A 12,772-nucleotide genomic window follows, 5' to 3' on the forward strand; every position below is an offset into this window, starting at 1 on the left:
ATTGCCATTTACGCTTGTGAATCATGGGCCCTCAAAACAAATGATTAACTTTGCCTAGCCACCTTCAAAACAAAGTCACTTCACCATTGCGGGCATTACGCACCTGGACATGATCTCTAATATTAGACTGTTTGAAAGCCTCAAGATCAAACATACCATACTTGAAAAAATAAAACTGCAACAGCTTAGGTGGCTAGACCCCATCCAGCATATGGAAAATTCCCGTCTTCCATGGTTGCGTGCATGGTTCTCGCCCCAGAGGTCGGCCCCTGAAAACAGGGAAAGACAACTTCTCTACACTCATAACTGCCCCAACTACTACGCCTGACTGAAGATAGATGCTCATACAAACGCCACATCAATAACATAGTGAATGAAGACGCCCCAAAACAACCTTCGAGGATGGATGGGACTTAAGTCAAGTAAGTTTAAGACATCAACACTCATATTTTCCATTTTATCTTCATTACTAGTTAAAAAAATTATTATTTAAAAGATAAAGTTGTGACACAGAGTCAAACTTTAGCGTAAAGAGCGAGGCTTTGAGGAGGGGACAGCCCCTTTCATATACGGAACAATTTCTGTTCGTTTAAGTTTTAATGTCGCTCCTTACTTTCAGCTAAAAAAAACTTGTTTTTTTTTAGTTAATTTCTGAACGTTTTTGAGTTAATACAGCTTTGATTTTGGCTCACCGTACATGAATATTTAAAACAAAATTCGCATATTAATTTTCCTTTTTTTGGCTAATTGGCTTTCTCGAAATTTTGTTCTGACATAACTTACAAATTAACTTACGTAACGAATTTCTATATTCGTATGTTTTTATTACGTATATTAGGAAGTTCGCTCCCTAGTCAATACCTTGCTCTTCACGCTAAAGTTCGAATTTTGTTCGAATCACAAGCCCCTGAATCACAAAGGCCTGTTAATTAGAATAGATAGCTCTTTTTAAAGTGCTAAAAAACTTTTGCATAAAGAGCGAGGCATTGACTAGGGGGCGAACCCTCTCATATACGTAATAGTTTCTGTTTTTTTAAGTTTTAATGTTGCTCGTTATTTTCTGTTGAAAAAAACTTGTTTTTTTTATTTAATTTCTAATCGTTTTTTAAATAATGCTATTTTTTTTCTTCATAGAAAAGTTCCTTCCCCCAAGGAAATATCCTCCATGGAAAGATCCTCCCCCGTCACCCCTACTCCGACCCCCGAGTAGAAAAAGAATCCTTCTGAAAACGCCTGTATATTACCCAATAACCAATACTATATGTAAACAATGGGCAAAGTTTATAACTTTCAGACCTTCCCCCGGGAACTGTGGGGGATTAAGTCATCCTCAAAGACATATTAATTAGGTTTTCTATTATGCTGAACAAAATGCATATCTAAAAATTTTGAATGGGTGACTTCGGGAAAAAAATGAGCGTGGGAGGGAGCCAAGTTGCCCTCCGATTTCTTTGGTCTCTTAAAAAGGGCACTAGAACTTTTAATTTCCGTTCGAATGAGCCCTCTCGCGATATTCTAGGACTACTGGATCGATACGATCACCCCTGGAAAAAAAAAAAACAACAAACAGATAAACACGCATCTGTGATCTTTCTTCTGGCAAAAAATGAAAAATTCCACATTTTTGCTGATAGGAGCTCGAAACTTCTATAGTAGGGTTCTCTGATACGCTGAATCCTGATGGCGTGATTTTCATTAGAGTTCTGTGACTTTTAGGGGTTGTTTCCCCCTTTTTTCAAAAATAAGGCAAATTTTCTCAGACAGTTAACTTTCGACTGGTAAAATTAACTTTGATGAAGCATGTACATCTAAAATCAAAATTCAGAATTAATACTTCTAATTCATCTATTGATATCAAATTTCTGTTTTTTAGATTATTATTTACTACTTACCCTGGTAGCACCTTAGGCTACGTACAGTTCGTTACCACGAACTGTTTGATAACGTCCAAGTCAAAATTTTACTTTGTGCACAGAGGCATTAATTTGTGGAAGGCGAATAGTGAAGTCAAGAATAACGAGAGTTTGAAAAATCTCAAGTGTTTCTTAAAGGATAAATTATATGATACATAAAATTTTGAAAGTGTAAAAACGAAAAAAATTATAAATATATATAAAGTTAAATTTTTTTTTTAGTCGGGGAATTGGAAAATGATAACGGACTGGTATTTGATAGTTTATGTAGCAGGTAATTGGGTGACTACTGTTAGTTGATTGGTGATATTTCGACTGAATCAAATTTTAGATAAGGGTGTATTTGTTTTTCATGTTTACTGGACTGCGCCTTTGGAGAGCCGTGTGTTAGGCTCTTGGGCAGCACAGAAGAGTATTATATTGTTATGTTTCTGTGAACATTTTACTTTGTTCGATAAAATAGATTAAAGTTAGTTTTTGACAATTCCATTTTTTGATTCGCTCTTATCTCGAACTTATTTTTTTAATTTATGTGATGCGATAACTTATAAATCATTTTGCGAGCCTTTGTGTCGACTGACTGTCTCAGAGACTAAGAGTTCACTAGTGAATACTCCAATGGGACGAGATATCATCGAAAGCAGTCAAGAATGCGTGGTTTTACTGCGAAATTTGACCAAAAAGACAGTGAAATTTTACCTCCCTTTTTTTCGGTGATTTTGTCAATTAAAGCTACTGGCATCATAGGGGACTCTCAAAGCGGCAAAATACCTCAAATAATAATTGAGTTGATTTTCAATCTTTTCCCATCAGGTATGCTAAACCATTATCAGGGACTGAAATAAAAAAAATCTTGCTCCGTCTAATCGACAAAAAAAAATTTAAACTTTCTGATGCTGCAAGGTTTATTAAAACTGAGTATCTTTATATCCTGCACAAAACGGAGGAAGTTAAACCTTTTTCTTAAATTTTCGGGAAACTAGGCGTCGGATTTTAGCTTTCTGTCGCTTTTTTGGTCTCTCACCCAAGCAATACAAGTTACGGCTAGACCGCACAATTAAGTTTAAATCGTTTTGCCACACAAGCTAAAAAGTTAACAGTGGACGAGAGTTGGTTAATTCTTTAAAATACCGCATTGCCTTAAGTATTATTAATTTTTGTTTTTTATCAAACCTGCAATGTATACGTACGTACTCCAGGGTTTAGATGCTATTCTAGAATTGAAATCTCTGACTTGTGGACCGTTATACAGTTATTTATTGGTAAATGTTGAACAACATATTATTTTAAAGCAGTATGGAAAATACCTTGTCCAACCATTCTGGTAGGCTAAGTTGAAAGTGATTAACAACCCTTCCCAGAATAGTCGTAGTTTTTAACTGAATGTTTCTATTTTGAGGGATTTATACCCTTTTATGGGATTTTGTGGAAATATTTTTTTTCTGGAAAGGGATACGAGATTTTCCAGGGATAATTGGTGTGTCTAGAGATTCGCCATATTAGGAATTGATACATTCAAGATTTTTGGGATTCAAAGAAAAGATTTTTCTATATTATAAACATCGACAGTCCATGTTTAAAAATATATCTGCAGCATGTTGAAAGTCCTCAAAAATTCAAATTAGATTAAGGAAGAAGACATATCCCTTAATACATCCCGTAATGAGCAGCAAAAATCTGCAATTGCCTCATTATAGAGCACTTCTGGCATGTTCAACTTCTGAAAACAATTCTTCTGACAGTTTTTTCCAACCAACTATGAAATCCTAGTCAGGAAGATACCCAATGGGCATTCTTAAAAAAATTGCATCCTATCGAATGTAAAAGTAACATTCAACTACAGTTAGTATCCAATGCAGATATCAACGAGACAAATAAAACTGCTTCTTATTTTCCTAAAATATATTCAGCAGAATATTATCCTGTCCAGCTGAAAATTTGATAGTTCATATAATAAACAAAATATCCACCAGGTTAAATATCAAGTAGTTCAAGCTGTAATACATCCAACTAGGTGACAGTGAAATAATTTATGGTGGGAATACCCGACTAGAATTCCCAAAGTGGGAATACCCGACTAGAGGAACAATAAGATCTCTTAGTCTGACCCTTGTGACATTGAAGAGTTAGGTGAAGTCAAACTTGTACGAAAGGAAAGAGCATAAGCCAAGACAACGAGAGCGCTGAAAGAAATAAATAGCCCTTTAAGCCTGCTAAGCTTCACAACGTATATTAGCGAACATACGATCTTTTATGTGACAAACTGAAGCATATAAAATCATCCAGAGAAATAGCATTCTGCAGTGTCTGCAATAAAAAGTCCATGTCTGGAAAGTAAGAACTAATTAAACGCGCTATGTATAAAATAGAATGATTTTATTTATACAAGCAACCATAGTTTAGAATAAAAATTCCGACTAAATGGCGCTAGTACTTACACCAAAACCAAGAAAAAAAAGAAGAAAAACACGAGACTACAACTTATTCAACACTGACATGTAAAAAGGAACGAACGAATTGGTGAAACGATTTGTTCTTGGAGTAGGCAATTTCAGTCTCACTTTGTTAGCTGACCTTGTGTTTATTTTATTCCTCATGACTGGTGTTTTTCACTACTAAGAAGAAATTGGCCAAGTTTGCATATCAAACCCAAATGACGTTCGTGAGGGACGGTAGTTTCAGGACAGATAATGCCTATTCATAACTTACATACGCGTCTGAAAGAATAACTTTAAAGGCTCTTTTTTGTAATGACTCAAGTTGATCGCTTAGGAAACTTGTGTTGTTGAATTGAGGACCCCATACAGGGCAAGAATACTCGAGAATTGGTTGGATGCATGTAAGATAAGCCGTCTTAAGTTGGGACACAGAAAAACCGAAACGACGTAGTAAGATAAGGGTACGCATCGCACCATAAGCCTTCATAGTGATTGTATCAACAAGAGTACTAAACGAGCAGTCAGCACTAAATGGGACACCGAGAATTACAGCCGAAGATACACTAGCATTCGGTACAGGAGGAGATGGACTTCACGGACTAGGAAAAGACACATAGATTTAGTAGTAAACCTGATTTAAAGACATAGAGTAGTTACAAACTTGGAGAAACAAGGGCACGCATAGTAAGTTTTATAGTGGTTAACAGTTCGCCTTTGGTTTTAGTTGAATATTCAGTGTCATTGGTCGAAACTTTACGGCACAAGAACGGTTTGGAAAGGATGAAGCCGCAGAGGAAAAAACAAATAATATCATGCGACCGGGCCTAGTAGGGAGCTATAAAGACAAATAAGAATGACTGCTCTATCTATGATTATTGATAAAACTAGAGATTTTAACAACATCAAACAGCTGAATTCATATATTTTTTTTTGTTCAGAATTGGGTCTAATCAACATAATCAAATCAGCAAAATGTATCTACGATTGCTAATGAGTGTTTTCTGAACACTGAAGTGCAAATGCCCAGTGCTGTCGGTTTCAGTACGAATACAATGATCATGATGATGGCCAATATAAGCTCACCTTAGTATGTCTAATGCAAATTTTTAGTGAATAGTTGTTGTTAAATGTACTTGCTAAATATACCTTCTGTATGCCTCATATGCATGAAAAATTCCCAGTAAATTTGAAAAATCTCTGTAGGTCTGTCAACTCTCATATCAACATGACTGCTAGGCAAGGATTAACTCTGAAGGTGTTCCAAGCATTTTGCGACCTCCACCTTCATATGGCACTGTCACAAGGAAAAACAGAATGACTTTCACCAAGGTTAAAAGCCTTCAAGCTATGTTTCGTGAATGTGTCACCCAACTCATGGTCATAACTAGGTTTTCGAAAAACTTCATAACCATCTGATCAGAACATTACTTTATATCTAATGTATTCGGGCTGTTGAGACTTTAATTGTTTCTTCCAGGCCACGGATGGCTTAGACAAGAAGTAGAAGAGCTCGTCAGATGCTTTGCCAGCAACTTTAAAAACCTATTCTGCGTAAGGCCCACTTCAAACTCACTGAATTTCAACGAAATTCAGTGCGTGTTCGACATATCGGTCAAGTTAACGGAATCATATTGATTTGGAAAGATTCTCAATCATTTATATTGCAGCAAATACACAAATGAAAGCATAATTCAACTTTCAAGATCTTTGAATTGCCAAAGTGTTGTTAGGGAAAAATTGTCTTGGCTATAAAATTCTGTCAAATCATCTCGACAAATTAAAAGCATGCCCGGAAGGTATAAAGCAAATATTGATGGGGATCAGAAACTCCAAACCACAATCGGCAAAAATATACAGGGGACAGATATTAAACCTAAAGGACAGGGCTGGATATGTTTTTTCCCAAACCTCAGTTGAGTCTTCCTTTTAGAAATTTCGCAGCATTATTCAGCGAGTTCCAAATAATCAAAACTGACTGTTGCAACCGCCCTGAGCAAGCAGACTTCTCGTCGGTTTCAGTCCAAATACACAATGAGGAGGGTCTACACCACACCAGTACCATATCAAATCAATGATTTTTGACTCCTCGATTAAAAAAAAGCCTAAAATGGTAAAGGCCAATGCTACTTCCGAAACGGCAGCGTCACTGGTGTCTCAGTGCTAGCTTTCTTGTAAATAGTTAATTCACTAACAAAAAAAAAATATTCATCGAAACTCCTTCTAAGTTGGAATAATTACACGCAGATATTCAAAAAAATTAGAGGGGAAGAAAGGAGTTAACGCAATATATTTTAGAATACCGGGGGGGGGGGCATATTTGTTGTCATTTTTTAAAATTAAAACAACTCCCAAAAAAGTAATTTTAAAAACCTACGAGAGGACAAAAAAAAAATCTATCGGGACACATACACCAAATCACTCCACTGAGGGAGGCACGTGGTACTGCCCCTAACTCCAGATTAACATGGTCTTCATAAATATTTCTGTATATTCCTATAGATATTGACACATATCCCATAATTACTTTGTAATTTAAATGAATGCCACTGTTTTTCTTTACCTCCTCCAAATTGATGTATTCCCCCTCTATATGAATTTCTGATTGCTGGGTTGCCGAGTTTCACAAGTACTTTTATTTTGTTCTTTATCAGTATATATCCACCCTATTTCTGTCGTTTTTTTCTTAATTATCAGTAAAAAATGAAACTATTGACTAAGGTTTTGGTACGTATACATTGAAAAGGAACTTTTAGACCCAGCCCTCTTCCAAACCTCACAGTTCTAACTATTTTTTCCACTAATCGCTCTTTTACCCCCCCCTCCATCCCTTCCACCTTTCCTGATTCCTGGGAATATTTTTGAACGACACCTGTAATACGGTTGCTTTATAAGCGTCAAGCCCCGAGCAAGCGTCCAATGTTACCATAGATTATGACCGTCCTGATTTGCACTCTCCTAAAGTAAACTGTGTAACTCCTAAACTAAACTGTGGCCTTGCTCAAGTAGGCACTTATGCTGTTATCTCGTCAATCAGATAAGCTAAAGATATTTCATTTTAAAGACCTTCATATATTTTGATCATTAATAAGAATTCATCAGTCATTGATGTTTTTTTGTCACTTCTTAATTATATTGTTTATTGATTTATTTCTTCTGACCAAATTTGTTCCTATTATGGCAATAGAGCAGTATTAGAAGAGAGGAAGATGATACAATTTTAACTGTAAAATATGGTATATACAGAGATAGGTGGCCTTTGAGCTGTGCCACCCAAGATGTTTAGATTATTGCTAATTCTCAAATATTTCCTAATTACTTGTCTGGTCTTTCGGTTTTCTAAGTTCCATACAGCCCAGACAAATGTCAGGAGACTTACCTAATACAATGCCACACTATAGGCCATATTACCAAGGGTAGGGGACAATTAGTAGAGAACAATATGACCTCTGTTCTCAGATCAGAAGCATCTCACAGGAATGAAAAAATGGATGAGTTCAACAATAATTAGCATGGTGCGCGATAATCAAAACACAACTATTTTTTTTCCTTCAACAACTTGAAGCCAAGGGACCCAAATCAATTAACTTTATTTAATTTTTTTAGGCTTTACTTCAAAGCATTTACTTGTCTAAGACAAAAACAGAAACAAAAATATAAGCAGTGGTTTCTTAGAAGCCAGTTGCAAAACAAAAATTTAACACTTTCTCAAAACACAAAAAAAAAACAAGTTAAACAACAAGAGCTCTTTCGATAGGGCTCATATATTAGTAAAAACAGCAAGATTATATATATATATATATATATATATATATATATATATATATATATATATATATATATATATATATATATATATATATATATATATATATATATATATATATATATATATATATATATATATATATATATATATATATATATATATATATATATATATATATATATATATATATATGTATAAATGACCCACATATAATGAAAAATAGTGGATTAAAAAAGGAAAATAAATTAAATTTGCTACACAAAAACAAGTACATAACTATACAAACGTCAAATATACATATAACAACAGAAATATGAAACAAAGTATCTTCTGATTAATCTTTTCTATTTATTCTACACATAATCATAGTATTGAGTTCTAAAACAAAAGAGTAAAAAATCAGATATTTTTGTGGAAATGCAATAACGCACCTATTAGACTATTGATATGGAAACATTAAAATTATTTAATCGGGAGTAGACTCCAAGAACGCAATATTATAAAGCTGCTTTGACTAAAAATTAATACATTATTAGATAAGTACTATACATCTAATAACGTTATGATAACAATTTAGTGGTAGGTGTGTGGCCACTTTCACGTGTTGCCCCCAATGTACCTTGATTGCGGGACAGACGTTAGCGAAAGAATATCTGCTGAATATGGACATCTTTATGAGTCTTAGAGCCCGGAGCCAACAGTGATGAAGGGGGACGAGACAAGCGGATAAAAATGACCAATTAAAGTTGCTGCCTCTTCCAGGCAATGAAGCGACACCTACCAATAAATGTTTTTTTCTAGAAATAACCTAATATAAGAGCCCAGTGCTACAAACTTAAGATCTTTCCCAGAAATAAGGTTTTCTCAACACATCGTCAGCCCCTGAGGCTATAATTATCACAGAACGTAAGATAGCAGAAGAGGTACTCGCAATGGGACTCACGGATATATGACCGCTATGAAAACAACACTGAGATCTTCATTGTAATATCTGGACATATTAAACTTATTTTTAAGCCGTGTAGGCAATGGGTACTTGTGTCCCAAGTCTTGATCATCAGATTCAACCTCAACTAAACAAAAATTAAACCACAATGCTTTGTATTTAAATTCCCCTCACACAGACAGGCATTTCTGTTTAACTTTGCTGGAAATGAAGGTAGCAATATCTGTTTAATATAGTAACTTCTCAATTTTATCTGTCCTTTTTTTTACTCTAAACCTTCATTGGAATCACCAATGCAAAACTAATGAATATATGATCTCTCTAAAAGGCTATTTAGTATAATGTTTGCTACAACTGCCCTATGTCTCCCATAGTGATTCGTACATCTGTGGTTTTAGTTGTGGCTGCAATCACTTATTGACTTCAATAACATTTTGATATGAAAATGAATGATATGAAAAGGTCAAAAGGGATAAGAAGGAGTTCTCTGGAGAGGCAAAGCGAGGTATTCTGTTGGTGTGTGTTCAAAAAGAAGTAAAACATTACATAGGCGATACCAATAGCATACAATAAGACATTGGAAGGATTCAAGGGACAAAATAATTGACGGTCCAAAATTATTTTTTTGCTTTAAATGTTTTCTTTTTACTGTTTAATTCATGTCGTCCGGCTTTGTTGCTAGTTTCAAATCAAATTTTGCTTGTTTTCCAGTGCTGATCAAGGGTTAAAGAGTCATTTATAATGCTCTCACATAGATAACATCGAAATTTTACTTTTTTTAATTCGGCAAAGCAACACTATAAATTGCAGTGCTACTATTCTTTTTAATCCTATCATTCAGCAGTCAAACTCACAAAGGTCCAAATTTCAGCAATTTCCCATGTTCTTTTATGTGGAGTTTCCGATGTCTATTCAAATTCGAACAGTTGGTAAAGTCTTTATTACAAATTTCACACCGATAGGGCTTTTTTCCAGAATGGATAATCATGTGACTGGTTAAATTTGAACTTCGAGAAAAACTCTTCTTGCACATTACACACGTGAATGGTTTTTGCCCTGTGTGAATCCTCATATGATCAACTAAATGGGATTTCCTGGAGAAATTTTTCTTACACTTTTTACACTCGTATGGCCTTCCACCAGTACAAATTCTTCGATGTCTGGTAAAGTGATACTTTGACGAAAAAACCTCTTTACATATGTCACATTCATAAGGTTCTAACTGTAAAGCGTTTTCTTCAAACTGAAACAGAGCTACTGCTTCTTCAAGAAAACCTGGGTTTTGACCATCCATATTTTCAAAATAATAGGGACTATCTATTTTAGAGACTTCTTCAAACTTTATAAGTGGACTGCTTTCATCCTGGTATTCATAAAGAGATGGGGTTTCCCTCCGTGAAGCAACTTCAAAAACTGGGTCTATTTCTTCTTTTATGTAGACACTGACACAGTCAGGCATATAAAGGGTTTCAGATTCTTCTATGGATGAATCATTGCCGCACAGTAAATCAATTCGTTTTCCTGAAATAAACAAAAATTTGAATCTCCCTGAAACTGGATAATACACTTTTTCATACATCCCAACTTCTTGCTAAAATCGACAACAAATTTCAAGAAGATATAGAAAAAGAAGCCCTCCTCCCGAACATTTTCAACCCAATCACCCAACTATCACCTTTTTAGAAGAAATGTAGGCCCGTAGCACCGTATTTGAACCAGAATTAAGCAAGGATTTTCAATGTATATGATTCGAGGACCGAAGTGGACCCACAGAGCCTCCAAAAACATCAGATGTGCCAGAAAGGAACCAGAAAAAATCTACAGAAACTATAAGTAAAATCTTAAAACATGATGAGGTTCCGGGAGTTTTATCTCGAGGGCATTCTTGGGAGAATCATTACACTGGGACAATTTTATGCAGACAATGCGTTTTCTTTTGTTTAGTTTTCTCTTTCTTTTCAACATTTTTTATTATTGTTTTGTTTAATAAGTTGCTGCATAGTGAATAAATCCTCATCTCTATAATGCACGAAACTTTTGATCCCGTTGAAAGGGGTTAACAGACCTCTCCTAAAATTCTAACTTATTTTTTAAATTGACTGTGAGCTTCAGGATAGAGATAATTTTGAGTTTAGTTAAAAAAAAGCTAAAAATACAAGAGATGTCAATTAAAACATATATTCTGTTTAGGTTTTTTCATTAAATTTCGTTAATGTATTCTATTTTACATGTGACCTTATTACCTTCTTTTCTACAAATTTGGATAAAATGAGGATTGGGGAATAGGCTATTGAAAAACAGTATTGGAATACCTTTATCCAGAAAAGCGCATTTTGAAGGGACCACTAACAATTCTGTATTTTAAAATGAGCCAGAAATAAATAAAGGTTAGTGAAGAAACTAATAAAAAACACTGATCAGCAAAGATTGACAAGTAACTTAAGTCAAATAAAAATTTAAAAGTTAGAAGTTTTGTTTTTACACTTTCTATTATTTATTAGCAACAAGTTGGGCGTTAAGACAATCTAAAATACAATAGTAAGGTTTTCTTTATATAACTTTTAGTGCTAAATATAATGTTCAATATATCATCCACAAATGCACAACTATTGTTTTCTGGGACCCCAGAGACTCCACAAAAAATTAACAAGTCATTGCCTCTAGAAAAAGTATGATCATGTTTTTGAACCAAGTATAAAGTGACGTTGAGAAAAAGTACTAGTCAAACTTCATTCCTTTTTTTTTATATTTCTATTTTCTAGATTATATTCTTATCCGTTAAATCACAAAGAACATGATTAATTCCTTAAGACCATGATTTTCCTAGATTTTTTATTTAGTTGAATATTATTTTATTGAATATAGCGATGACACGTTGAATAAAAAAAAATAAATAAGCAAAACTAATTAGTCAAATTTGATTAAAACCATTTATCCAACCAAAAATTAACCCATTAAAAATCTGTTGATTTACAAAGACAGTTAAACCTCCTAGTGGCTTCAATTCACTAAAATTTAGGGGTGAAGGAACAATTGTCGATTATTTTTTTCCATTGGAAAAAAAAACTATTTTCAATGAAAATAACCCAAAAAATGTATTTTTCTAAATTTAGGGAGGGGGGGGGGCGACACTTTCAAAGAAAAGCTAGAGCTTCTTAAGCTGTTTGGTCGCTTAATTTTTAGCGTCTTTTTTAACCTGTGCTATATTTCTCTTCAATTTGGCGGTAGCTTCTACCAAAAGCTGGATAACCGCATAATAATATTAACAATAACATGTTTTTTTTATTACTCTGGAACCCTTGGGGCCATGGTAATGCAAAATTAAGAATTTAATTCTACTTAGGCTAGTTCTCACTGTATAAACAAAAACATAACGCAAATTAAAAAGATCTATTTCTGTGCTCTATACTGGAGGTCTTATTAACTAAAAATTGAATTTTTAATTTTACAGAATTTTTTTAAGACACATGTGGTTGAGAAAAATTCAACTTAACCAAATTTAAACAGTCAAATTTCATTTTCACTGTCTTTGATATTTTAAGAAAGTTATATTGCATTTCTGGAATGATAGCTTAGGACTAAGTTATGAACTTCGAAAGTTGATTCTTGATTGGCTAATTCTTAAAGTGCTTAAAGTTGATTCTTGAACATTGGCTAATTCTTAGCCAATGTGGTTTAAGAAATTATCTTAGAGCCAATCATATTTCCC

General features: G+C 34.2%; 1 protein-coding gene across 3 annotated transcripts in view; it reads right to left on the reverse strand.

Moving 5' to 3' along the window:
• Positions 1-8,337: 8,337 nt before the first annotated feature.
• Positions 8,338-12,772, reverse strand: part of LOC148949196 (uncharacterized) — a 31,519-nt gene continuing 27,084 nt past the window's right edge. For all 3 annotated transcript variants that reach the window (XM_089093241.1, XM_089093242.1, XM_089093239.1), the window contains exon 3: positions 8,338-10,584. In XM_089093241.1, coding sequence (XP_088949367.1) covers positions 9,914-10,584 — 671 coding nt within the window. In that variant the 3' untranslated portion in view covers positions 8,338-9,913. The remainder of the gene's footprint in view (positions 10,585-12,772) is intronic.

The sequence above is a fragment of the Artemia sp. Qi Xiang Cuo genome, chromosome 8 (assembly GCF_049724085.1).
Source record: "Artemia sp. Qi Xiang Cuo chromosome 8, ASM4972408v1, whole genome shotgun sequence".
Lineage (NCBI taxonomy): Eukaryota > Metazoa > Arthropoda > Branchiopoda > Anostraca > Artemiidae > Artemia > Artemia sp. Qi Xiang Cuo.